General features: G+C 35.5%; 1 protein-coding gene across 2 annotated transcripts in view; it reads left to right on the top strand.

Moving 5' to 3' along the window:
- MYOM2 (myomesin 2) overlaps window positions 1-26,429 on the top strand; it is a 75,481-nt gene extending 49,052 nt beyond the window's left edge. For both annotated transcript variants that reach the window (XM_071741769.1, XM_071741768.1), the window contains 18 exons: window positions 634-812; window positions 980-1,094; window positions 1,546-1,702; window positions 1,798-1,904; window positions 3,879-3,923; window positions 4,384-4,520; window positions 7,867-8,011; window positions 8,126-8,185; window positions 9,654-9,721; window positions 13,486-13,599; window positions 14,883-14,970; window positions 17,767-17,805; window positions 18,472-18,577; window positions 20,590-20,753; window positions 21,033-21,069; window positions 21,225-21,247; window positions 22,081-22,136; window positions 25,467-26,429. In XM_071741769.1, coding sequence (XP_071597870.1) covers window positions 634-812; window positions 980-1,094; window positions 1,546-1,702; window positions 1,798-1,904; window positions 3,879-3,923; window positions 4,384-4,520; window positions 7,867-8,011; window positions 8,126-8,185; window positions 9,654-9,721; window positions 13,486-13,599; window positions 14,883-14,970; window positions 17,767-17,805; window positions 18,472-18,577; window positions 20,590-20,753; window positions 21,033-21,069; window positions 21,225-21,247; window positions 22,081-22,136; window positions 25,467-25,799 — 1,973 coding nt within the window. In that variant the 3' untranslated portion in view covers window positions 25,800-26,429. The remainder of the gene's footprint in view (window positions 1-633; window positions 813-979; window positions 1,095-1,545; window positions 1,703-1,797; window positions 1,905-3,878; window positions 3,924-4,383; window positions 4,521-7,866; window positions 8,012-8,125; window positions 8,186-9,653; window positions 9,722-13,485; window positions 13,600-14,882; window positions 14,971-17,766; window positions 17,806-18,471; window positions 18,578-20,589; window positions 20,754-21,032; window positions 21,070-21,224; window positions 21,248-22,080; window positions 22,137-25,466) is intronic.
- The last annotated feature ends 235 nt before the right edge of the window (window positions 26,430-26,664 follow it).

Below are 26,664 nucleotides of genomic sequence, written 5' to 3'. Positions count from 1 at the left end.
TTAGCAAAGAAAAAACCAGATAGCTACAAAGCAGTGAATACCCACTTATTTACAGAGATTCAGCATGGTTTTAGCTTAAAGAGCTCTCCTAACAGACATCCTCTGGAGAATTTTTTCTTTGTTATAGTTATCTACTTCACAATGAAAAATTCTTCTGTCAGCTGGGGGCTTTTAGATCAGACTAGAGGATCATAGTTCACATACACCACCAAAAAATTTAAAATCTGATGCTAAATTATGAACCTGCGTAAGGCACAGTGAAGAAACTTTGATATAGTAGTGTGATGTAGTGAATTAAATAACACATAAGAAATGTCTGTTACTTGTTAGAAATTTTCAAACTGTGTGGACTTTCTACGTGAGTAACTGTGCTTTAAAATGGAGTTACTGAGATCTAGCTAAGAATGCATGATTCAGAATACTGATGTCATTCACTACATAAAGCAGATATTGTTATATATAGCCATGATGGGAAAATGATGTAAGTACCAGGTATACCAGTTTTATTGTAAAGGATGAGATTTTCGAAAGCAGAGTAAAAATAAAATTAAAATTATGTGTTTTGGCCTTTGCAGAACCAGTTTGCAATCTTTATTATATTGAAGCGAAATTCCAATATTTGTAATATTTTAGGTCCTGCTTATGGTCTCACAGTTTGTGAAGTTAGAAATACGTCACTCGTTCTTCTGTGGAAAGCTCCAGTGTATGAAGGCAAAAGCCCCATTACTGGCTACTTAGTGGACTATAAGGAAGTAGATACAGAAGACTGGATCACTGCTAATGAAAAGCCCACTCCAAAGCGTTATTTTAAGGTAACATTTTCATTAGTTACTGGTAATTCAAAATGGAATTCTAAAGACATGACTGAGAAAAACAAAGACGTGTATGTGAACTGTGGCTTCTGCTAATATCTTCAGAGAAGCAAACAAAAGAGTTTAGACTATTTTTATAATTGGCTTTTTTCTTTATCTTGTTCAAGGTCACTGACTTACATGAGGGTCATACCTATGTTTTCAAAGTTCGTGCAGTGAATGATGCTGGGGTAGGCAAGTCATCTGAGATATCTGAACCAGTGCTTGTTGAGGCAAGGCCAGGTAATGAACACTTTTATTTCCTTTGTTTTTGAAACACTGGAATACTTAAAAGTGAATTTAAGCAGTCTGATTTGATCTTGTAGAACAGATAAGTATTTCAAGAATTAAAAAGCTCCTAGCCTTAAAACCAAAAGAAAAAAATCATGTGGATACAGAGGTACTGTCAAGACTCTTTGCTCTAGAAATATTTGCACGAAATATTTGATCAGTTGTTTTAGTTTTTAGAGTGTGCTACTTGGTGTGAGTGAAAATAACTTTGACATAGTATTTATTAAAGCTTTCAGAATTATAATAAATCCAATTTACCTACACTGTTCAGTGTACTTCTGCAAGTAAAATTAGTATCTATTAGTGAAGATGGACACAATTGGTGTGGGCTTTAGTAATTTCTGAATTGCAGCTCTAAAATAAAATGTCACCTTGACATAGGAGTTGATTTGCTGTTTTTCAGGAACGAAAGAAATCTCTTCTGGTGTGGATGATGAGGGTAATATTTACCTGGCTTTTGAGTGCAAAGAAGCCACAGATGCTTCTACTTTTGCATGGGGTAAATCGTATGAAGAGATTGAAGATTCTGATAAGTTTAAGATTGAAACAGAAGGAAATCAGTAAGTCATGCCAGTCCTTCAAATCATTGGTTTTTCCTGTTAAAAATTTCATGAGAAACATCTCTAATTATGTTCTTCTTTATTGGTGATTTTAGTTCTAAGCTGTACTTCAAAAACCCTGATAAATCAGACGTGGGAACTTATTGTATCTCAGTTAGTGATACAGATGGGGTTTCTTCCAGCTTCGTTATGGATGATGAAGGTAAGGTCCTTAGGATCTAAATTCCTTAATTTTATGACCTCAAATGCACTAAAAATTGTCCAAGAAAAAGAAGAGAACCCCACAACTCTGACAGTGCTTCCTGTGTATTAAGGAAAACCAAAAAAGACGGCACAATAGGCTTTGTGTGATCAGCTATTTTTATGATTATCCCAATAATGTCACTTGGCATAACTGAAGACAGTATTTTCTTTAAAAAAAAAAAGATAAAAATATGTCCTATTAGAGTTGCTTTCTTTATGCTGGGACTATAATGATGTTTTCAAATAACTATTACGCTTTCAGTTAAATATCTGAAAATGCTGCTTTTTAAACTGTTTTGTGAATCTCTTTCTGTAGTAAGTCGCTTTTGCTGTCCTTTTACTCCATAACCTTCTATGTCTTACAGTAAGTGGTACTCTGTGAGCTGTAGAGAGATCTGTGCTTAGCAGGGAGCCTTATATAGAGACAGTCCTTGAATGTCTCAATATAGTTTCATATAACAGAGACAGAGAATTAGTCCGAAGATAGTGAGAAAAAGGATGTTCCTTCAGCCAGATCTGAATGCATTCAGTTAAATTGTCCTTTGGCTTAAATTTAAATTACTTTTACTGTATTTCCTGGTACCTATTTTATTTCACTGGAGTTGCAATGAATTTGCTTCAGTCTGACTGCTGTGCCATTGAGGGATACTGAAGTGAAAGTCAAGGGGAGGAACTTAGCTATTTTTAAATAGCAGAAAAGTTGCTTTGGTGTTTTCTAAGTCCACAGGATGTAATTGCTATCCCCAGTCCCTTAAGCATGGAAATCCCTTTACTTACCTTTCTAAGTCATTTCAGTAGAGGAAATTAGACTGAGTATGAGTCTGATAGTATGCAGGAGTTTTATCACAGTGTGAACCACATCAAACCTCCCATTACAAGTAGGTGTTGAGAAGTCCATGTTCAGCCATAAAAAACATGGTTCTCTAGCGTATGGACCATTTTATGTGACTTCTTAGTCATTCTCCATAACTGCTTCTTCTAGGAAAGCTAAACTGATAATATTTTTAATTTTCCAATCAGGCATTTGATCATGAGAAATTCTCTCTTAGTTTTGAAATATCACTCAAATCTGCTGTAGGTCTCGTTACTCTGTCAGTCCTACCTTATAAATCTTTTTTTGTAGAACACTAAAGGTGTTTCACATCCCACAGTTAGCCCATGTCTTCCCTGGTCATATCTGTCATTTATTTATTTATTTATTTATTTATTTTACTGGATCCCTAGACAACCCAGATGTTGTATTTTGGCCTGGAAAAATATTATTTTGCTGCTCTGTTCCTTCCTCAGATGATATATAGCTTATTCTATAATTTTGCTAAATCCTTGGCCACATCATAAATGCTTGCTAATTTCTGCTGATCTTTATATTATCTGGAAATTTGGAACTGGAAGTAATGTTCATCTTCCAATTCTTTATTGGTAATGAATATGATAATTTGGGCTAGTATGAAAATCTGACAAAATGATTTCTAGACTGTCATGCAGCCTTCATGAGGATTTAGTGCATTAAATAGAACTTTCTGTAAATTTTTCAGACTAACTTGCACTCAATCTTTTTTCTTGCCAGAGTAAAATAAGCTTTTTAGGTACAGTGTCAGAAAGGAAGTCAGCAGATAAATGAAACTTTACACAGCTTAGAAGCTATTGTCTCCTGTCTATATAAATCCCATAGAGGTTTCATCCCTTGTTTAGATTCTCTGACATAAGAGAGTGTACATGAAAATGCATGAAACAGGAACACTTGCTAAATCCATGGATCAGGATTTTAAGTTTCTTAAATATTTTTTGTCATAATTTTCTGAAGAGAGTTGGGCATTTCACATATGAGACTTAAGGAAATTATCCGCTGATGCTGATCTGTACCATCTTTGACACTTGTTTTCTGACTGTTTTTCAGGATGCTTTAAAACATGAATATTTTTCTTAATTTCAGAGCTTGAACGTTTGATGACAATAAGTCATGAAATAAAGAATCCAAGTAAGTTGAAGATCTGAATCTATTTGATACTTCAAGAAAAAAATACAATTACATACTAATGACTAGAGTTTGAAAAAGGTTATTCCTTATACAATGGCAGCTTCATTTTTCATGGCACAACTTGCTTTCTTATCTTTCCATTCATTTAAAAGGATATTAGTTTGTATTGAATAAAATCATCATTGCCTGAGTCTTTTGAAGTTTAACTTAGACAATTGACTGTGGGTTGCTACTAGACAATTCCTTACAAACGTGCAAACTATAACTGTGAATTCTTTTCTTCCTTTAAGAAATTAATTCAAAATCAGCCAAAAGGTGTGTTAGACATCTTTTCCCTGAACAAAATTTATTTTATATTAAGCATTCTGTAAATAATAGGGAGATACTCATATTTTACTACAGTAGTCCTTTTTTACTCACAAAGATTCATGCATTATTGACTTCTGATTGCTTTCTGCAGCAATACCTCTGAAATCAGAATTAGCTTATGAGGTTCTTGACAAAGGAGAAGTTCGTTTCTGGATTCAGGCTGAAAGCTTATCACCAGATTCTACCTTCAGATTTGTTATTAATGATAAAGAAGTTGAAAACAGTGATGTAAGTATATATTGATATATGATTTTGTTCAGTAAACATTTGTGCATTAATAGATACTCTATTTTTACTTTTTGCTTAAAACCATGTTATTAAGGTCCGATAATGCCTGAAAGGAGTGTGAATCTTAACTTGAATTTTTTTTTGCAGTATGGAATTCCTGTTGCAGGGAACCAACAGCCAAGGAGAAGAAGAAATTAGATACAGATCAGTATTAGACACATCTGATTAACAGTAGTGCACAAATATTTTAGGAAAATAGCTCGAGACAAAGAAGTAGCTGTAAGCAGTTTGAATTCCAAAGTAGCAGGACACGTTGTTCCCAAAGACCCTCTGAGGCTATTGCTGCTGCTGCTTGTACATATCATATGGGAGGCACTTGAAAATGCAGCAGTGGCCATAGAAAAAAAAAAATCCAAATATAAAATTTGGATTGTTTCACTTTCAATTTATATTTTCAAATTTTGGCCTCGACACTAAATGGACATTGAATGGCTACACGGAGATGAAAGTGCAGACCACCAGCTTGTTGCATTATTATAGATCTAATAAGATCTTTCATAGAAAGGGTCACAAAAAAGTGGTCACATTGGGCTGAGAAGGAACCAAGATCATGCCTTTGCAGAGCTGGAGTATGGTTCATCAACTGGGCATAAAATACAGCACAGGAAATATCTTTTCCTGTGAGGAATCCACCTCCTGTGCAACTGTTTTTAAGGTGTTCAGTTTATTCCTGAGCATGCAAAGCCTGGTTTTGACCAGAAAAACTTATCAGCACTTTTATACCATAGAAAAGCAAAGACCATTTGCTCTAATTACATATTGGCAAGTGGAAGAAGAAGTATTTCTGAGTGAAATACTTCTCTGTTTTTCTTACTACAAGAAGTTATAAACTATAGCACTGAAATCCTGAGTATAAGTGACTAGGATGTATTAAAGTGATGATATTATGTCTTGGCAATGTTAGTGGAACAGAACGAGCTATTTTTAGTTCTCATGTGTTTTGGAAGTGTTGACATCACAGAGAGATTTGAAGTGGAGCTGCATTATTTCACCTCTTTAATTAGTAACCCACAGGTGACATTTACATTTGGAGACTGATGATATTTTTGTGGAAAGTCACATAAAAGCCTAGTATTTATGATGCCCATAAAATCATTGAACTTCATCTTGCTGCATAATGGCAATAGTTAGAAGCCTAATTACACTCTAAAACCTGCCTGGAGACTGTGCTACAGTCACTGAACACGTTCAATAGCCCGTTATGCTGGTGAATTGTGGGCTGATTCTTGACATTGGCTGAAGTGATAAATTTTTTCCTCCTTGGTCCTAACAGGGAACACTTCCAGTAAGATTTCAAAATAATCTGAAAATGGAATTAATTGGGCCCTATTTAATCAGCTGCCATTTGAATATTTTTTTCCTTTACCCAAAAGCAAGAAATAAAAACAATTTTCTAGAAGTGTGATAAAGGATCAAATTAAAACATACATTTTGTTCTTTTTCTGCAACTCTTATTTTGGTATTCTCCCTCAGAACTCCTGAAATGAATGCAAGTGTTGCCCTTGACCTCTGTGGGCAAGTGTGAATTTGAATTTGCACTTTTTGATAGTTTGGTGAAGTACATAACTTCTCTTCTTAACCTACCTGGCCTATGTCCTCTACTCTTACTTAATTTCCTGATTTATTAAATCTTGCCTTGTTCTTTGACATTTTAGCTTTCTTTGAACTATGTATGGGAAAGTGCATATCCAAATTATATGATCATTTATATAACATTGTATAAATGTTATACATCGGTCTATTCTCTCAAAGTAATTTATTTAAGGGAATGTTATACTAATCAATCTGTTGGCTACTTCTTTGCTAATTCCATTATCTATTCTCTTTCTTCATTCTTCAGTTATCCCATTAAGATTTAAACGAGTAGTGTTTGTGCCCTTGAAAGTATCAGTATTCAGTGCTGAACACCTTGACTCTGTCTACACTTTTTTACAGGATTGTTGTCTCTACAAGTGTGAATTTGCTATTGAGGCTGGCCAGGAGGTGTCCCTCAAAGCTGAAGCAGTTATATCTATGGGGATATTCCCACTAATTTTGGATCAGAACTTATAGATTCTTCCCCTTAAGGAAGTGCTACCATAGAGTTTAATAAGTGATATTTTCACTAGTTTCATTTTATTTTTTTATTTTTCTTTACCTTTTGTAAATTTGATCTACCTTTAGGTACCTTTTTCTAGCTTTAAAGTTCAATAAAATGGTTAATCAAAAAAAAAAAAAAAAAAAAAATTACAGTATAGAACTGCTTCTAGATGGTAATATTTGCTTTTCTGTCTCCTCCTAAAAGTATTCACCAGGTAACTTTAATGGATTATTTTTTGCTTAGGAATTTGTTAGCTGAGATTCAAATATCACCATTGGTGGGACATACAGTCCTCATGGCTGTATGAATAAATGAATGCAGATAGTACAAGGTGGTTGTATATAAACTAGTAGAAGCAAATTCAAAACACAGTATTTTGCAAGTATTGTCCAATATTTGCTTGTAATTTTCCAGATATTTGCCAATAATTTATCTTTCTGAAGTATTTAATAGAAAGCAAATACAAAAAGGACACAAACAGTTGAAAAGCATATTTAACTTAACATTCAAGTCAATGTTTGGTGTTTTGAGTGTTCTGCAAGCACTTTAGCAAGTTCCTAGATGTTGTGACACAATTCTAAGTCTCTTTTGCTGAACTTGGTTGATTTTATTAGGTCCCAGAAACTTTGTTGTCTTTGCACAAGTGACTGTTCTCCTGCTCTTGCACTTTAGTGTTCTTTGAAAAGAATGCCTTCTATTAGTTGGCAAAATCATTGTAACTCTCCGAAACAAAAACTTCACTGAGAAAATACAATCCAGTCCTTATTTGCCATGTACGTCTACAAGGAATTTCGTAACATTAAATTTTTGTATTTGTTGTGATGGATTTATTTTGAGATCCATATTTGTGTCTACAAATATAATACTTCCAGCTATCTGTGGACTCTTCTAGGAATAGTCTGTCAGGCAAGCAAAGCTCTTTATTGAACTGGAAAGTTTATTGCATCTAAAGGTTGGTGGTGTAGGCTCTTCTTCAAACATGTGCAGTACCATTTTATTTTAAGATCTGAATCAGCTGTATTGTGATGACTCAAGGGTTCCAAGTGCAGCTGTACACGTAGATTTCTGCCACCAGTGGGATATTGTACAACAAGCCAACCCTGGATATAAAATATTATTAAAATGATATAAAATATAATTAATCCAATAGGGAATCATAAGTAGTTTACAATGTACTACAGTAAAGTTATTACTTCTTTATTTCAGAGGCACAAAATAAGTTGTGACCGTCCAAATGGCATTATAGAAATGATGATGGAGCAATTTACAATTGACAATGAAGGTACCTACACAGTGCAGATTCAAGATGGAAAGGCAAAGAACCAATCTTCATTAGTGCTCATTGGAAATGGTATGTTCACTGAAACACTAAACCTTTGACTCTGTTGAAGAAATGTACTTTTATTATTCAATTATTCTTTATGAGTTACTAAATAATTTTTCATTAATCTTTTCTAAAATTTAGCATTCAAGGAAGTATTGGATGTAGCTGAGCTCCATCGACGGGAATTTCTCAGAAAGCAAGGTGAGACAGAGTAGACTGGTGGCTTTAGGCCCTGTTTGCAGCTAATGATGAATCCTTGGTGAATACTAAGTGCTTCCACCTTCCACTGATTTAATTAGAAGATTTATATATTGCACAGTTTGAAGAAACACTGCACTCCTGGTGGATCTTATTTTACAACATTATCATACTGAACATGCAAGTGGTGGCAAAACTTTCACTAAGTAGAGAAACACAGTGGGAGTCTCTACAAGAGTCTGTCTTTGCTCAGAATTCATGAGAATTGTGCATACTGTAGGCTCTGGTCCAACAAAATGTTTCAGCACATTTAGTCTTAAGCATATGAATTATCCCTTCAAAATAATTGACTGGGGAATAGACAGTATAGTGTCAGACAAAGATTAAAAACCTGATCCTGTGGTTTCTGTCCAGGCAAAATTTCAGGAACCACATGTATATTTGTTGCATATTCACTATACAGTTATAGAGTTTGTTATATACTTGTTACTGATGTAATTTGCAGCTAAAAGTAAGAATTACTATTAGATTCCTTATTCAGCAATCTATTACTGTGAAAGCCTTTTAAAATTTAGTTTAAGCTCTAGTTTATAATTTTTCACCTTACAAGCGCATGCTTTTGGGATGAAAGTAACAATAATAGTTAAAAATATGTATTCTAAATAGTTTAGGTAAGATTCTTGACATAAGCAATATGACTTTGTTATTTTCTATTTTTGGGGGGGGCAGGGATCTTTATTTTTTAGTAGATTTAGGAAGTAACTTGTACCATTTATAGCACAAACTCACAACATTTTTCAGTTCTTATTGATTTAAATGAAAGTCTGAGGCTTTGCTACCTCCCGTGTCTGGATATTGCAGCTATGGGCCCTGATCCTGCAGACACTAATGCACACAAATTTACTGACATAAGTAACTACAATAACTTTAAAAAGGCTACATGTGTCAGTAAATTTGCTTATGGACATATATGTTTGCAAGAATGGAACCTCAGTGAGGAAAATGTACATTTCCTGCTTGTAATGTTAAATAAATTCTTAAGCTTTATATAATCTGGACAAATAATGTCTGGCATGGGATTTTTGCTCTGAACATTTAAATGTGGTTTTGATACATTTGCCTATTCTCCACTTCCCTTTGAATTGGATACCTTGCTTGTACACGTGTTTGTAGCTGCTTTGTTTCTTTACTATGCTTAGTGTGTAATTTGGCATACACATAGTTATTAAGCTAATTTGTCTCACTGGTTTACGTTGTGGCATATTACTTATAGAAACAGAGATGAATGTTGGGTTTCTAAGCTGTATTGTAGACAACTATATGGGGCTGTTATAACTGTCATCCTTTTCCTTTCTTTCACTGGTTCTTTTTTATATTCTAAATTCTACAACATTAGAATGTTTAGAATTGACACTAGACAATTAGACATTAGAATGTCTACTACATGTTTAAAGACAATTTTGTTTCTTAGGTCCTCACTTCTCTGAGTTTCTGCACTGGGAAGTTACAGAGGAATGTGAAGTTTTATTTTCTTGTAAGGTAAGGAATTATACTTGAAATAATTTTTTAGAATGTGTTGATTAAAAATATATGTAGGAAATGTGAGGAAATGTTTTGATACTTTTAAAATCAAAAGTTTACTACTCAGAATTACTAAAAATAATTTTTTTTCTTTATCATTCGTCAGCAGTAGTCTTAATTTAAAAAAGTATTACAGAACACTTCTAAATGTGTTAGGTGATCTAATTATTTATAAGAATCGTGAGCCATTAAAATAATTTTAACAAAATATTCATCCTTTAATAGTTCTTCATTACTCAAAAAGTAGCCACAAAAAGTCAGAGTTCAAATGCTTTCTTCACTCTCCTGATTTGGAGGTTCCTGTGCCAAAGCATCTGTTGTTTAATCAACTGTTACCAAACATGCAACGAAGGCTTCTAGAGTGATGTTACAAAACATGATTATTATTAATTTGGCTAATGAATTTTGAATCTTAACTAATGCTAATGTGCATAGAATTCAGAGTAACTTCTGCTATTAACATCTTTATATTCCATTCTAAACTGATATATTTTAATTTTATTGCTCTTCCAGAGTGACTGATTAGAGGTCTGAATAACTAAGTTAATTGAATGCAACAGGCACTGAACCCTTCTTCATTGCCTTTTCCTATAATATGGGCTCTTTTGTATTAATTTTCCTCACTTCTTTTGAATGAGTTTCTGGCTTTTAATTAGGCTAACTTGAATCATTCATTATGAGCAATTTACATGCATATTTGTGAGATTTTTTTTCCTTTCTTTTTTTCTCCTGGCTAATTAGGACGCCTTTAACCTCAATTTATTCCCAGCAGCAATGACCTGAGTTGTGGAGCTGCCATTCTGTGTGCCCCCATTTTAGGGCTCAACACTCATTAGCTAATATGATACCTTTGCTGGTACTGATCTGCATAGCTGGTGTACTTTATAATCTCAACATGCATTTGCCTCAGGCATGAACCCTGCTTATTGTTTTATTCATATGGGAAATTAAATGTTGCTCAACCAGTTATACTTGTGTTAATTCTCTACAAATTAATCTGAAATTATCCTTCTTTTCATTGACTGCTGAGTCTGTTTATACCACTGAAACTGTGGAAGGCTGAGTGTCTGACTTGACTATATGCTTTTCACAAGTGTACTTTTTGTTTATAAGGTCAGAACATTTTATGTAAATGAAATCAGGGATGTGGGCTGGTTGCACACTCATCATTTTAACTGTGCCATTGACCTTACAATGTTTATTACTGTTGGTGTGTGACTGGCCATTAGGTTCACGTGGTGCTGTTCTTTATAGCTGTTTAACTGATATTTGTACATAGGAAGGGTTTGAACAAAAAGCTTCTATTTGTGTAACAAACTTGGGATACCTAACATTCAGCTAAGAAGAGTGGCTTCCCTGGGCTATTTCTGTAGAAATAAAAACATACAAGCTGAACAATGTCTGCCTCTCCAGGCCATATCAGAGTGCTTGGCCCAGGCCTCTTTTAGCCTCTTTTAGTGCTTCTGTGCAATAAAAATTGGCATGGGTACTTTTACCTCTTGAAAGAGCCTGGGATAATATGAAGTACTTGTAAAGGAGGGTTTTTCATCTTGACTTTCTCAAATTGCATGGCTTGAAGTAGGTGAGTTAGGAAATCAGGCCAACTGGAAGCTTATCTAGGACAGAGGACTGCCTGGATGATTCAGGTCCATAATGGTAATAATGAAAAAAGATGGATTGTTTTACAAAGAGTACATCAAAAGTAGTTATGTTGCCTCATAGTACTACTTATTTTCTGTGTGGCTGGATCTGACTGACATTTGGTTGACTTAGTATCTAATTCAGATATAGCTAGGACTGATGACCTTGTTCTTCCAGATCTTTGCATGCCAGTGGGATGTCTTTGTCCATCTGAATGATAGTTCAGTGGTCCTACCTCCTTGTGGTTTTTTTTTGTTTTGGTTTGGGTTTTTGTGTTTGTTTTACGGTGGGTTTTTTATGGTTTTTTTTTCATATGCCATCATCTACTGTAATTTTAATACAAGAACTTCTTGAATTTCAGAATGTTCAGAAGCTACCTGTTCTTATATAATTTTGATTCTTATTTGTGCTATGTCTGTTAAAAACAAGATTTTTAGTGTGTGGCTAAACAGAAAAAGTGACTTTTGAAACTAAATATCAACATGAAGTAACTTCAGCACTGCAAATTGAATGTGTCTGAAACTCACTCTATGTATTGTCAGATTGAGTGCTAACAGCCTTTGATGAGAAATTGTTGAAAAAACATTAAAGGCTTGTTCCTTCAGGCTTGGTTCAAGTAAAATTGCCACTCATGTCATATGACTACAGGATTGGCCACTTTGTAGTTACTGGTAAGTGTAGAATTCTGTGCACTTTTCTGAAGCAAGGCATTGCTTTGGGCCAGGTTATGGTCTCAAATACTCTGTCAGAGATCCATGGCAACCACACTGGTAATTATACAGCAATATTTTTTATTAATTGGAGCAGTTTTTAAAGAGCTGTCCAGTAATCAGTATAGGAGGCCCTCCTATTTATCTAGTCACTGCTACAGTGAGCTTTCTCGGAGTCGTTCATCTGAAGAGCACAACTTCTTTAATGTGAAAGGGTTAGAAACTGGTGCATGTTTTTTCCTTCAAGCAAACCACTTGGAAACTATTGCTGATCTGTATTAACTTCTGGGCTGCCCTCTATCCGTTTGTTCAGTTCTTTTTTTAAGGAGGCTTTTTAAAGCAACTGCCTGAGGACTGAGAGATGTCGGGCCAGCTCTGTCCTTCTACCAAAGCCACACTGACTGAGAGTTCAAGCTCCACATTCAAATGCCATTAAAGTTCTGTGATTTTTAGAAGGATATGGGGGTAGCAGTGTAAAATAAAACATAGTGCTACTAAAAGGGAGAAAAATAAAATATATTGCCAGGATTTCCAAAAAGACATGAGCTTTCAGCTTCTTTGAATTCACAGTTTGAAGTCATTTGATCAATGGTATTTGAAATGTCACCAATACACAGTTTATATTTCAAAATTATGGAAGTACTTGAGGTACAACTGTAGTCTATTTATACACAGCTTAGAGGACCCACTGCTGCTACAGAAAAATGCTGACCTTCAAGCAGTTTATCTGCATTTGCACTAAATTATTAAGCCCTTTTGTGTTGGGAGAGACTGCAATTTGCAAGATTCCTCAAGTCTTTGTATTTCCCATAGGACATAATATAATAGAAAAAAAAAAAGATTTCTCGTGCAGCCCACAATTTTGATGTCTCAAATGCTTTCAGGATAGTAATTTCAGTTGCTCTCTGCAGATGGGATGAATCTGCAAACTGGCTGGATGCTCTTTAAGATAGGGTCCAAGTTCTGTGTCACAGGTCTCTGAGGTACATGGCAAACACAAAAAGATAAAGGAGAGTTCAGAAACTTTGATTTCAAAGAAACTTGTCACAGATATCTCTAGAAAAACTACAACTACATATCAAGGGTGCAAAACCCTTTAAGGGAAGAAAACGACAGAATTGCCTTTAGGATTTGGTAAGGCTCTGAACCAGTAAACTGCAAACTTCATGCTTCTGACCAGTTTTGTGCTGCAAATAAAGACTGTAGGACTAAGATTTGCTTAGTTTGACTTGATTGGAATTGTTCTTTTATTAGCTCTATTGAACATATATTATATTATCTTCTTGCATTAAAAGTACCTGTGTGATTACCTATAGTGCAATGCCACTCTTGAGGACATAGCCCATCTTATGAACCTTTTCTGTTGTACAGGTTGCAAACACAAAGAAGGAAAGTGTTTTCCAGTGGTATAAGGATGGTTCTGGCATTGACACTGATGAGGTGCCTGATCTGCAGAAGGGAGATTGTCACCTCTGTATTCCTCGGGTACAGTATCACCTGCTGATTATGACAGCTTCTGCTTGACATGCTCTAGATTTGCCAGGCAGAGCACTAAAACAGCTATCATGATTTCTCTGAACCATTTTCAGAAAAAGCATGTTTTCTAGCCTTCAATTAACTGTTGAGTAACTAATGCTATTGTAGGAGTATCTGCTTTTGTTATCAGCTCAGATACTTGATGCTCAAGTTGCTTCAGTGTCCTTAGATGAACTCTGTCTCGTTCTTTCTTATTGGTCCTTAATTTTTCAATTTGTTCAGGCACCTAATTTCTGAGTGTTTCAGTTTTATTGCCTAAAACGAATGAGTTTGAAGTATATGACTTCTTAAGATTTATCTCTATCCAGCCAGTTAACCTAACTTGTGTTTGAATCCTTGCCTTGCATAGTTACTGCCTTTGTCATCTGCCACCACCCAATCAATCATTTTTTTCTGCTTTTACCACAATGTGCATTCTGTTTATTTTATTTATTGTTTTTGTGTTCTTCTGATTTCTCTCTTTCATTTCTCTTGCAAGAGGATACTGACATTCCAGTGGCTTAATTTTTTTTATTACAATTTTTGGGGGGAGAGTGTATTGAATTGCTGTTACTTGTCATTCAGTTCTTTGTTTCTCCTATAATTGCTTTCAGATGTGTGTAAGTCCAAAGTTCTATTACATAACCTCCAATCTCTACATAATTGTTTATATATTTTCCTTTGGACTTAAAAATAAATTGAAATAAAACCACCTAAACCAAAATCCCTGCTGCCTTTAATGTGGTGTCACTGTGTTAGATTTTAGAATGTAAGCTCTCCAAAGGTAATGAGTTGATTATTTACATAACATAGATACAATCTGGCTCCATTTCATGCTTGAATGAAAGCTGATATTTGTACAGTTAAAGGACATAGATCTACTGTTATGTTATTCAAAGAAGTAATAATTTTGGTTGAAAACAATTTGCATTTCTAAAGTTTGTGTGGATTAAAGTTACACTCTGCTACATCTCACTGCTCTACTGACCAGGATCAGTCCTGTTTGTCTTTTCTGGAACAAGAGAAAAAACACAGTTCCTCAAGGCAGATGAACTGAAATCAGAATCTGTTTTAGGCTTAAGAACTAGCTATAGCTCCATAAAAAAAAGCACATAAAAGCCATTCATATTTTCCATCTCTGCTCAGATATAAAATGGTACAATGTGTGTTGTTTGATTTAGAAAATCATGCAGGGATTGAGCAAATGTACTACTACCAAGTTTGTTAGTAAACATCTTGTGTTTTTCTTGTAGTTGTCTCGCAAAGATGAAGGAGTTTATAAGGCGTCACTCTCAGATGATAGAGGTCATGATGTAACTACTCTCGAATTAACAGGAAAAGGTAACATTCAGTTTACTATGTTGTAGTAATGATCTCCATGTGTTCTCAAGTGGTATCAAGGATCTATCCTTGCAAATGGCAAGTTAGCAAACATTTCTGGGGTCCTCTGCATTTCAAATCTCTTATGTTACAGGGGCCTGAAGTGCAGATAACCAGTTTAGGAGGGGAAACACCAGACACTAATGATTAATCTGTAGCATGACAGGCAAGAAATGAAGAAAGATTCTCATCAGACAGATGCCCCTATTTATGTGAGATCTCTCTGTCAAATTTGTTAAGATTTAATGTCTCAAAAAAACCCTTAATTGCCAAAATGCTGAATATGTTGATGTGGGACAGTCACTGGGGACCAAGATTTATTTTGATTGTAAAATCATAAAGCTGTTTTGTAGATTAACCCCAGCAGGCAGCTCAGCTCCACACAGCCACTTACTCAGTTCCCCTCACGGGGATAGGGGAGAGAATCAGAAGGGGAAACGAGAAAAATCATGGTTGAAATAAAGTCAGATTAATAGGTAAAGCAAAAGCTGTGGGCACATGCAAAACGAAATAAGGAAATAAGGAATTCAGCCATCCCCAGGAGACCAGGGCTCCATCACATGAAACAATCATTTGGGAAGACCATCAACATAATTCTGAATGTTCTGAATGTCCCCCCTTCCTCCTTCTTCCCCCAGCTGAGCACGACATCATATAGCAGGGAATATTTCTTTGGTCAGCTGTCCCAGCTGTGTCCCCTCCTGAGTCCTTGGGCATCCCCAGCCTACTCTCTGGTGGGCAGTCTGAGGAACAGAAATAAAAGACCTTCATGCTGTGCAAGTACTGCTCAGCAATAGCTAAAACATCCCTGTATTATCAACACTTTTTAGTCACACATCCAAAACACAGCACCATGCAAGCTGCTATGAAGAAAATCATCTCTATCCCAGACAAAACCAGTACAATCTCCTTCCCTTATTCATACCTTTTAATTCATGCTCAGGTCTAACACTATCCAATACATACTGATTAATCACTTCCTCCCTATCATTTGATATATACACAGATATCATTCCCATAATCTATGGATTTTCAAGTAAGGGATAACCTGACTTCTAGAATAAACAAAAGGTACAGTAATTCTCCATCTTATAGTCTGGTGTCCTCCCAGCATGCAGAGACTATGCATCAGATATGGCAAGGCTGTGCTGTGCAGGGAATGTACAGGGAATTCAAAGTGTCTAATTCTGTGGGTCCAGGAGGCTTTAAAAATGTCAACCAGCAAACCCACAAGAACTGTCGTGTTAAACCAGACCATGTGTCTCCTAAATGGCAGAGTCAGTCTCCTAGCATAAACAGAGAGGCTTAGCATGAATGGGGTCCTGGAAGACTGTGTATTGTATGGGGCAGGTTATTAGTTCAAGCTCAGTGTACATTTTCATTTAAATGAAGATAAATGCAAATAAGGGTAAGAGAACCTAGTCTAAAATGTATCAAAAATAGGCATTTAAATATGTTGTCATATCACAGCGAGGTACTGTAGTTCTGTGTATATTTAAATTTGTTGAGTAAAAAAAATGCTAGTGTACTTCTGAGTCTATAATACAGACTGATCTGTTGCCAACACAAATGATTTTTACTCAGCTTTATTAGAGTGTCCCTTGGGCATTGTTGCTTAGGTCCCACCAACTAGGCCAAAACGGATATGGATTCATCCCACCAAATACTGAATATTTTTGCCAAGTCCTAAAAGAGGGAAAAAAATATGTACAGAATTGAATTGAGTTTGCCAAAGATTTTTTTTTTCATGAGGTTGGGAAAGAGCCTGAAATAATAAGAAGAGATGAATGTTAGACTGAGTTCTTAAGTTGTGTTTTGTCTCAGAAGCCTGTATCATCACTTGATAGTCTCACAGGCATTTTTCCTCTGTATAAATTCTGCCCATTATTCTTTCAGATTTAGACAGTGTAGGTAATATAACTGCACTTTCCCAGACATAAGTAATGTAAAGTATACATAGTGTGCAATTCATATTCTTATATCAACATGCCAGTAGAAGCATAACAGAGTTTGCAGAGGGTTATGGATTTGAATTTTGATTATTTTTTTAGAAGAGATGAAAAATGTGCCAATATACACAATACAGAATAAATATACAAATAGCATTTCCTGAACTTCATGCATTTTTCTGTCTTCCCTATTCATAAAAATTCCTCAGCCTTGAACAGGCATTCTTTGGTCTTGAATTTGCATTTTTCAAATTATGGTACTTCTTTCCTTCTTCCCTATCTTACACAGGGACACTGCACAGGATTCTTTTGCTATGGAGGAGTTTCTTGGTCTTCTGCCCTTGTCTCTAGGGTTCTCCCCTTCTGCAAACCCATTAACTCTGTGATATTTCAAAAGCTTGATATGATATCTGTTTTCTTTCTTCTACTGTTGAAGGGGTTACACGTATCAAATGCCATCTGGCAGGTGAAAACTGTTTTCGTTTTCACCTAGAATTCGATAATTTGTCTTCCCCTGCATTCTCCTTTGAATGTGAACTATCCAGTTTTAATGACCTTTTATTGTTTCTGGCCTGAGGGGTATAAAGGCAAAGACTTGACAGCAGACAGCTGACTCCACACATAACAGAGGTATTCATTGAGTCTGCAAAGAATTCAGATGCTGTATGCAGACAGTCTCCAATTTGTCCCACACACCTGTTACAATTTTAAGGTTCCCTTTGCATAAGGATGTGAATATTTCACATACTGGTTTAATTAAACTCAACATCTATATTCTGATTTAACTTTTTTTTTTTCTCCTCTTCAGTGTATGATGATATTATTCTGGCATTGAGTGATCTCAGTGGTAAGTAAATGCTGAAATGCTGTCTTGGGTTTTTATGTAGGTTTTTCATGTTAAAGTCATCTGAACCTGAGGGAGACAATTTTTATTTTAAATTTTATTTTATTTATATCTCTTATAGTCATGATGCTTGTATTGCTATGGACATGGTAATAAATTTCTAAATAGGCAGCTGACCTTGCTAATTGACACTCTTAAAATGGAACAAAGTTATCCTACCTGGCTTATTTGGTTTAGATACTGTGACAGCATTATAACAAAAGTTTTCTTCCTACTTCCCACTGGTAAATGAATCTTGATACAGAGAGAACATGATTGGTCTCCTGCTCCCTGTGAGAAGTTGGGAGACATTTCACTGAAAGGGGCTGCACAAGAAAAAAAATATTGTGCAATTAGAATCATTACACTATTATTTCATGGCACTTACTGTTATTCCACAATGCATCTCGTTATTCATATTACTTATACATGACAATAAAACCATAAACTCATACTGAACTTTCACCTGGTGTTACTCAGCAGGCCTACTTTGTAAGGCAGGAATCATTATCATTGTGTGGTAGTTTTTATTTTTTTTTCTAAATCCTGACAGTGGAATTAGTCTGTTTGACTGTTTCTGCTCATTCCATTACTGTGTTTAATCTGCATATGTATGCTTAATTTGCACAGGTAAGTCAGCCTCCCCACTGAAGATCCTTTGCACTGAGGAAGGAATAAGGCTCCAATGTTTCTTAAAGTACTACAACGAAGAAATGAAAGTCAGCTGGTCTCATAGGTAGATGAGAATAATTTTTTCAATTTTATTTGATAAAAAATGCTATTTTTAATGATTTAGTATTTATTATTCTGTAGCATTCATTTAGTAACTGGTTCAAATTAACGATTTTCTCTTTCTAGTACTTTCTGCTCTCTTTTCAGACAGTGCATAGAAATATTAACAGACTCCTATCAGGAGTACTGTAACAGCCAGGAAAAAAGAATCTACAGTATTCTAGCCTCTTATTCATTACAAGAATATTTATCTTCCACTATATTACCTGATTGGTACAAAGACAGCAAAATATTAGAGCATAATTTTCTATTCAGGGCTATGCTTTTTTTAAATGGATGAAAAATGATCCCAAAGTGATACAGTTTGGAGTAACCCCAAATATTGTAAATTTATTTCTCTTCTTTGAAAAGATACTAAATGAAACATAGAGTAATTTGAGAACAAACCTCAGAGATGATATTATTATTAGAAATTAATTCTAAATTTCCCATTAGTTTTCAAACCTCATTTTACATTAATCTTTGACTTTGGAGGCACTCTTCATCAGTGTATTTACAATCAAATGTGTGTTCCAATGCTTCACATTGTCAGGTCCTCCTCATTTCCCCCCCGGCCCCTTTGCCCTAATATTTCAGATTTTATAATGTCTTACTCAGTGATTATTTGAAGATAACTGAATACAGATTTTGAAAAAAAAAAATTCAATTCTGCCATGAATACAATGATTAGAAGCCTGAGTTATAAATATAAAAAGGACTAACCCAAACTCTCCCAGCCTATCCAAACTTCCTGACTTCTTAAATGGAGTTCTAGCAATTTTTTTCCTGGAAAAATAAAAGACTATACAATACATGTATTTATTTGCTCCCATATCATGAAAGATACCATACAAAATTCTACCTTTTGAATTATCCAGCATATTGCATAACAGGGAACGTAATACAAGTCCTAAAGCCAGCATGAATCATCCATTCATGGCACAGTGGGGATTATTACATGTAATATTTTCTAATATGTAGTAGTTTCTATCTAATTCTATCTATCTAGGTATCTAATTTGATAAGCTGAACAAGATGTAGTCATTTTACAGAAAGGGGAATAGTAACATTTCCGTTTCCTGTCAAAGTATCTCCCTACCTGTGAAGTGAAATCATCCCTCCCTGTGCAAATAAATTAACTGATAAAAGAGAAGCTAATGCTGATTTCATCTATTAAAACTTCCAACTAAAGATGGCTGGGGAGAAGGGCTGGAAAGAAAGATTAAGCTAATGAGTGGAAGAGGAAAATTATCTGCTAACAATTGAGAGTTACCTGCTTTAGATGTTCTCCCTAATAACTTCTTCCATTTCCACTCTTTAGGACAGATTACAGACCAGAAGAACCCCTGATCTGAATCAGTTTAACATTTTTAATGATTTTAGCTTAGGAAGGGATGATAAGTCCATGTAGAGCTACTGTTTTTTAAAGCCCTGTTCATTAATTATCTGCAGCGAGGAAATTTGCTTGTTCTCTAAACTCCAAAAGTGTATTTTGACTTGATACAAAATAGTAATTTCCATTAAAATCTTTTTTTCTTCATCACTCTTTCAAGTTAATGACAGGTAAAGATGTTTTTCCCCATCAGAAAAGGTTATTTGCCTCTTTTAGTATTCTGATGTATTCCATGGTAGTGTGTATGAAGTGTACAGAACTCTGAAGTCATTCCCCATTTTTGCATACAGCCATGTATGTGCATATGGATATAAATACAGATCACTGTGTATGTGCAGAGGAGAATAAGAAGATGGCAATCAAATTAATCTTTGGAATGAAAGCTCAAGCTAATAGTTCCAAAGTGTTTCACACCTCCAAAGTGAAGAGAATAATATGTGAAACATCTCAGTTGAAATTGATCTGTAGTTTAGGAATACTATGTTATCCTTTTTATTTTGTAATAGGGCATTCTCCTATGGAGAATATTTATGAAGCTAATGTTCAAACTTATTTCCACTCATTTTTTTTTTTTTTTTTTCAAGGGAATCTAAGATTTCTTCTACTGAGAAGTTGAAGATTGGAGGTGGAGAGGATGTTGCATGGCTGCAGATAAATGAACCCACTGAAAAGGATAAGGGAAACTACACGTTTGAAATATTTGGTAGCAAGGAATCCTACAAACGTACACTTGATCTCTCTGGACAAGGTATATTTATAAGACCATACTTACATGGATTAAACAAAATGGCAATAATAAGAGGGATGACAGCAAAAAGATAAAGCCTTTGGTAAAAATCAGTTGCAGTTTAGTAACTGTTACAGTCTTCTTAGTCTTACATCTGTTTTCACCACCACTGGCATTGCCACTGTGTAACACAGCATGTTTTTTAAAAGAGCTCTATGGATATGTGTTTAAATGTTTATACTGAGCCCCAATTGCACGTTATGTTCATGGACAATAACTCTCCCTGCTGTTTTGTTACAGCTTTTGATGAGGCACATGAAGAATTCCAGCGACTCAAGTAAGTGCTACATCTTTTTAATTTTAATGCTGTAACAATAGTCTTAACTTACAAAAAAAAAAAAAAAAAAAAAAAAAAAAAAAAAAAAAAAAAAAAAAAAAAAATTAATTAGTAACATTATATATTTCTTTTTCTTTCCTCTTCAACAATTTTAGGGCGGCTGCTTTTGCTGAGAAGAGTAAGTTTATTTTGCATTTTATCAAAGATGTTCTATAATACAGCCTAGTGTTCCCTTTAAGGCATCCATCATGATACACTTTCATAGCTTTCAGAGTTCTGTGACTGCAGAAATCCCTTGTTAGCATATAACAGTGAAATAATAGTAGTAATTTGTGGGCCTATCTGTCTTTAATTTTAATGGAAACCCACTAATAATTTTACTCATTTTGCAAGACTACAATGTATCCAGCAAAGGTTTTGTGAGATGTGAGCTCCTGGGTATCACACAAGGATGTATAGACTCTGAAAGCTGCAGCTGATAGTAAATGTTGTGACCTACCTATTAAATAAAAAAATACCCTGCTGATGCCTGTTGGGCAGTGCTTCTTGAGACACAGATAGTGAGGAAGCTTATTACTGTTAGGTGCTGTAGGAATTCTAGTGCTTTGATATCAGTTCCCCTGGTAATAACAAGATACTTCTGCCCACAATGAGGGTGGAGGAACAAATTTTCCTTAGACACCACCAAGGTGCTAAAAGCATCTGCCATGCTTTGCTCTGTGCCCAAAGCACAAGCTGTCAAGCTCAGCAAGTAGCTTCCAGGTAGTTATGTGCATCAGTCTTGGCTAAAAATCTGAGAGAACCATAAAATATCTTAAAAGAAAGAACACAAAATATCCCAAAAATGATTCTGTTATTTGTTCAATTTACCAAGGACACTATTTTTTTTTTTTTTAAAGATAAGTCCCCCAGAAAGTTGTGACTAACATGGCACCAAGTTAAATCATTAAAAAATGAGTCATTTTGAGTTCTAAACTTCACATTACTTACATATTTTTCTTTAACTCCTAGATCGTGGTAAAGTTATTGGTGGTTTGCCTGACGTTGTTACTATAATGGATGGGAAGGTAAGGACAGTTTTTGTCAATGAGTCACGCTGACTGCCAAGAGATTTTCTTTAATGGCAAAAGGAGACTGAATGTAGATGATTTCATAGAAGCAGGCAGCAGAGGGAGGATAATTTAAACAACCTCGTGTTAGTAATCTAATTGAGACTCATGCAAAGTTGCAAATGAGCATAGTTACATCCTCAGTTGGCTGTAAAGTCAGAGGAGGCACAGCCTGATTCAGATCTTAGATAATCAAGGTCAGCCTCAATAAGAACTGGTCTTAATAAGAGGCCTCTCAATAAGAGGCTCTAAACTAACTGCATGCTCAAACTGGGGCTGGTTTTCAGCTCTGTAAGCAGAGCAGTTCAAGGGCAGAGTCAACTCCTGCCCTGTGGAGAAACTAGAGGCAAGAAGAAGTGGTTACCCTTTGAGACACAATGTAGCAGAAACAAAAGCTAGGTCTGTTTCTCCAATGTGCTATACATGGACTTTAATGGCTGGTAAGAGTAGAAGATGGTAGAGAAACTACCTGAGCTACATAGCTAAACTCTCTTCCTATATAATTGGCAGCTAGTCCTGCTACAATATATAATTGTGGGAGATTGAAGGGCAGTGAAAACACTTTTTTTTTGACATCAATACTAACTAAACACGCAGATCCAAAGTCAAAATTGGTAAATCTTTGCAAAGTCTTTTGACTGCTAGAAATGAAATGTCATGATGCCGATTGACTGATGTCCCTTACGGGGCTTTTTGTCATGGTGAAATGGGATCTCATGCAACCTCAACCCAAAATTATTAGTCTGAGATGCTGTTAGTCCTCACAGGTGCCAGGAAGTAATGGTCTTTCCATCCTGAGGGTGAGTTCCAGATTCCAGAAACCCAAGTCTTCATTCCAGGAATAACAAACCTTTTTCATCCTTTCCACACAGACAGAAAGTTCTTGATTGCTTTCTCCTGAAGCAAAACTTCTTTTCTTGGGTGCCCTGTCCTTCCCTATAGGGAGAAACTAAGTCCCTTAAGCCTGGCAAGAAAAAAACACTGAAAGAGAAAAAAAAAAATAAAAAAATACAGCACTGAGAATAGTGCAGAGGAGGCACCTGGAAATTATTATCCAGCACAAGAACTAAGGTGTACCTAATTTCATGGTCATTACAGGCTTTAAGTAATCAAAAGAAAGTATTTTTTTCAAATGTTTCATAATTAATTTGTTCCTTAACAGGTTAGGCAAAAATAGACTTGGGTCAGAAAAAGAAAATAGACAATGTCATGAAAGGAAGCCCAGCAGGGGCCATTAAAGAAAATATTCTGAATATACCTTGTGCTTATATCCAGACAGTAAGCCATCAAATTGTGTAAAAGCAGGAAGGTACACTGGGAATAGAATTCCACTATTCAGCCTCTGTACTTTTGTACACTGTCTTAAGCAGTTGTTATTAACCTCTAAAATAGCTAGATGGACTTTGATTCTGACTGACTATAGCAGATTAGCTCATGAGTGAATGTGACTCTTACCACCTGCTGGATATCAAGAGCATCCTGATCAGGCTGTTTGTGGCTCTTTTTTTAAGTTGCATCTTAAGAGGCTACAGCTGTGTTGCTTTGTGTGGAAGCTCTTTCTTATAACTGGAGTAGGAGACTGCACGTGAATCTTTCAACTTTCTGTCAGTTGCTCATTTTCTGAATGTTGTTTTAGAGTCTTTAGAAGGATCACGTGGGCTTTGCAGTGGATGCTGAAAGATACTCAACTCTGAACCAAACAGAAATAATAATTTTCCCCTTGGCTCATGCTTTCTTTTGTCTCTAATGGTTTTTACATGAGGTGCCTTCTTATTGTGGTAGGCAGAGGCACCTCCCAGCAAGAAAGCTGATCTCTGATGAGGATAGGTACAAGTCACTCTATCACAACATCTTAAAACAACTACACTGTAAGAAAATAGCCAGGCTGCATGCATAGATTTGCTGCAATTTCCTCATACAGTCCCACACCCTTAAATTAAGGACATAAGTAAGAGGCTTCAAAGGGAACCTAATCATGTGCAGATTAAGTAACTGAATGTGTGAAGAGTAACTCTGGTTCCTGAAATCAGTAAAACAAATAAATCACAAGAAAGTGAAACTTCAAGATCATCTCTAAATTAAATATGAGCAGCTTCCATGCAAGAATCATGAAAGCACAAGCGTGAGAAGTAACCGCATATAAAAAAAAAAGCAGAGAATTTTCCTCATGCAGTGGAATGGTATGATTACATAAATATATGGCCACAAGAAAAGTCTTTACTAATGCTTTTTTGGAGAGTAAATGTGATTTTAAATCAGATCTGTGATTTAATGAATTAGAATAGGCCCCAATGATCTGAAATGGCTATGAAATACATCTGTTCTCTGGTAAGCTTTATATATTAACTAATTAAGATTTGATTAATTATTATGAATTAAATATTAATTGTTCTTAAATGAGGTCAGTTTTGAGAGCAACAGTCACTATGTGTTGCCTGAGTTACAGAAAGGATGGTGAAACTTAGTCTCGCTCTATTACACATTAATTTGACTTCCTTAAGTTTTATTTTTGTGTTTTCATCATTACTCCTTTAAATATTTTATAGTGAGGCTATATACTATAGGCTATTATTCAACTTTACATCCTACATGACATTACTTATTCTGTCATCACTGCACCTAATTACATACATATACATAAGGTGGTCAAAATGTATATACATTCAGCAGTATGTATATAAAAATTTGCAAGAACAACTATGACAATTTTATGTCTTCAATCTCAGTGGTTTTGTTTTGGAAAATACATGAAGTTCCAGGATGGAATACTACATTATTTCAGTTATTCTCTGAATATGCTGTACCTGTCTGTAACACTTTTACAACATGTCAAATATTGTCAAATATTTCCATTTTATTATTCAGCATCACCTGCAATCAATGTGCACTGATTCATGATATATACTCTATTTTTAAGGTTTTTTTGGGGTTTTTTCGTTTGTTTTGTTTGTTGTTTTTTTTTTATAATTTCAAGCAATAACTTCAGGAAGCCTCGGTCAGAAAAGACTTGCTCAGTTTTATTCCCTGTTGTGTACAGGGAAACTTCAAAGATGTTTTTAAACCTATCGTTGCCTGAACCTCCTGTCAGACTAATGGATTTTCAGGAGTCTCCTGAAGGCAGGACTGCAGTGACAGTCCAACACACCAACTCCTGACACCGTTACCCTAGGCTATTACTGCATCATAGTCACTGGTAAAATGGTGAACAAGAAGCGAAAAAAAGTACTGAGAATATTATGGTTAAGCAAAATCTGACTGATCCTAAGAATTCTTTTTTTCCTCCCTCAGACGTTGAATCTGACCTGTACTGTATTTGGAAATCCTGACCCTGAAGTGGTTTGGTTCAAGAATGACAGCATATTTGAAAGCAATGAGCGCTATTCCTTTTCTCTGGAACATGGCAAACATGCCAGCTTAACAATCAAGGGAGTCACCTCAGAAGACTCGGGCAAGTACAGCATCCATGTCAAGAACAAGTACGGTGGGGAAACAGTGGATGTCACTATAAGTGTGTACAGACATGGTGAAAAAATGCCTGAAATTCAGCCAGGCCAGCTTGCTAAACCCAAGCCAATACCACCGTCAGAAGGAGCCCTCAAACCTGAGGGCAAGGCAGAATAAGAAGTAAAGCTTGACACTGCATTTGGCAGGCAAAATAGAATATATGAGCTGTAGCTGAGGTATTCCCACACGTAACTATTTGGTAGTGTCTGAAGGGAAATTGAGCTTTTAGAAGTTTGCTTTAGGGAGGTAGCTGTGCTATGGTGCTGTACACTTCTGCAACAAATTAATTTTCAATATCTATGACTTACAAAAAACAAAAAGCCAAATGCTTTCCAAAGGTTCCCACATGCAATGGCAGGTTGTGCAAACCTACAGTAAACCTCAATATCCACCCTTCCCAACACTCTTAAATAAAAAAACCTAACAACCTGCTGAGAATAACTATCCCATCAATAAAAGCTGTGAACTCTTGTTAGATGCATATTCAGAAATGGTTCCTGCTTTGTTATACACACAGTCCCTTGGGCTTTGAAACCTCTGATCATGTAAGTCTAGTGGATTGTCCCTATTTACTAATGACATTGCTCTTTTATCCTGTGATAAAACATGATGTGTGTTGTTTTATCATTATTTATGTTTAGTAGAGTTTTATAAATGTTCACTGTTTACTCATTGAAGCAAAGGTCATGTGGTTGTATTTTGTTTTTCTTGCTTTCTCTTAATGAAATTTTAAAGTCACCTTTACTACTCACTGCTCCAAATCACACTTAACTAGTTCTGTTTACTCTTTTTCATTGTTTAATTATTGCTTATTGCACAATTTCACAGCTGGTAGCATGCAGACTGTCTCCTTTAAATAAAGAATGCAAATTGTGGTTGATCACAGTCACTGAGTGGCACTTGTGACATTAATCTTCCTCTTTACGATACAGGTCAAGTTGCAAGCTCAAACTGGTACCAAGGGATGTATACAATTCAATCA

This window comes from Heliangelus exortis, chromosome 3 (genome assembly GCF_036169615.1).
Source record: "Heliangelus exortis chromosome 3, bHelExo1.hap1, whole genome shotgun sequence".
NCBI classification, from domain to species: Eukaryota; Metazoa; Chordata; class Aves; order Apodiformes; family Trochilidae; genus Heliangelus; species Heliangelus exortis.
Note: the sequence above shows the minus strand (reverse complement) of the source record. Positions and strands in the feature narration are given on the sequence as shown.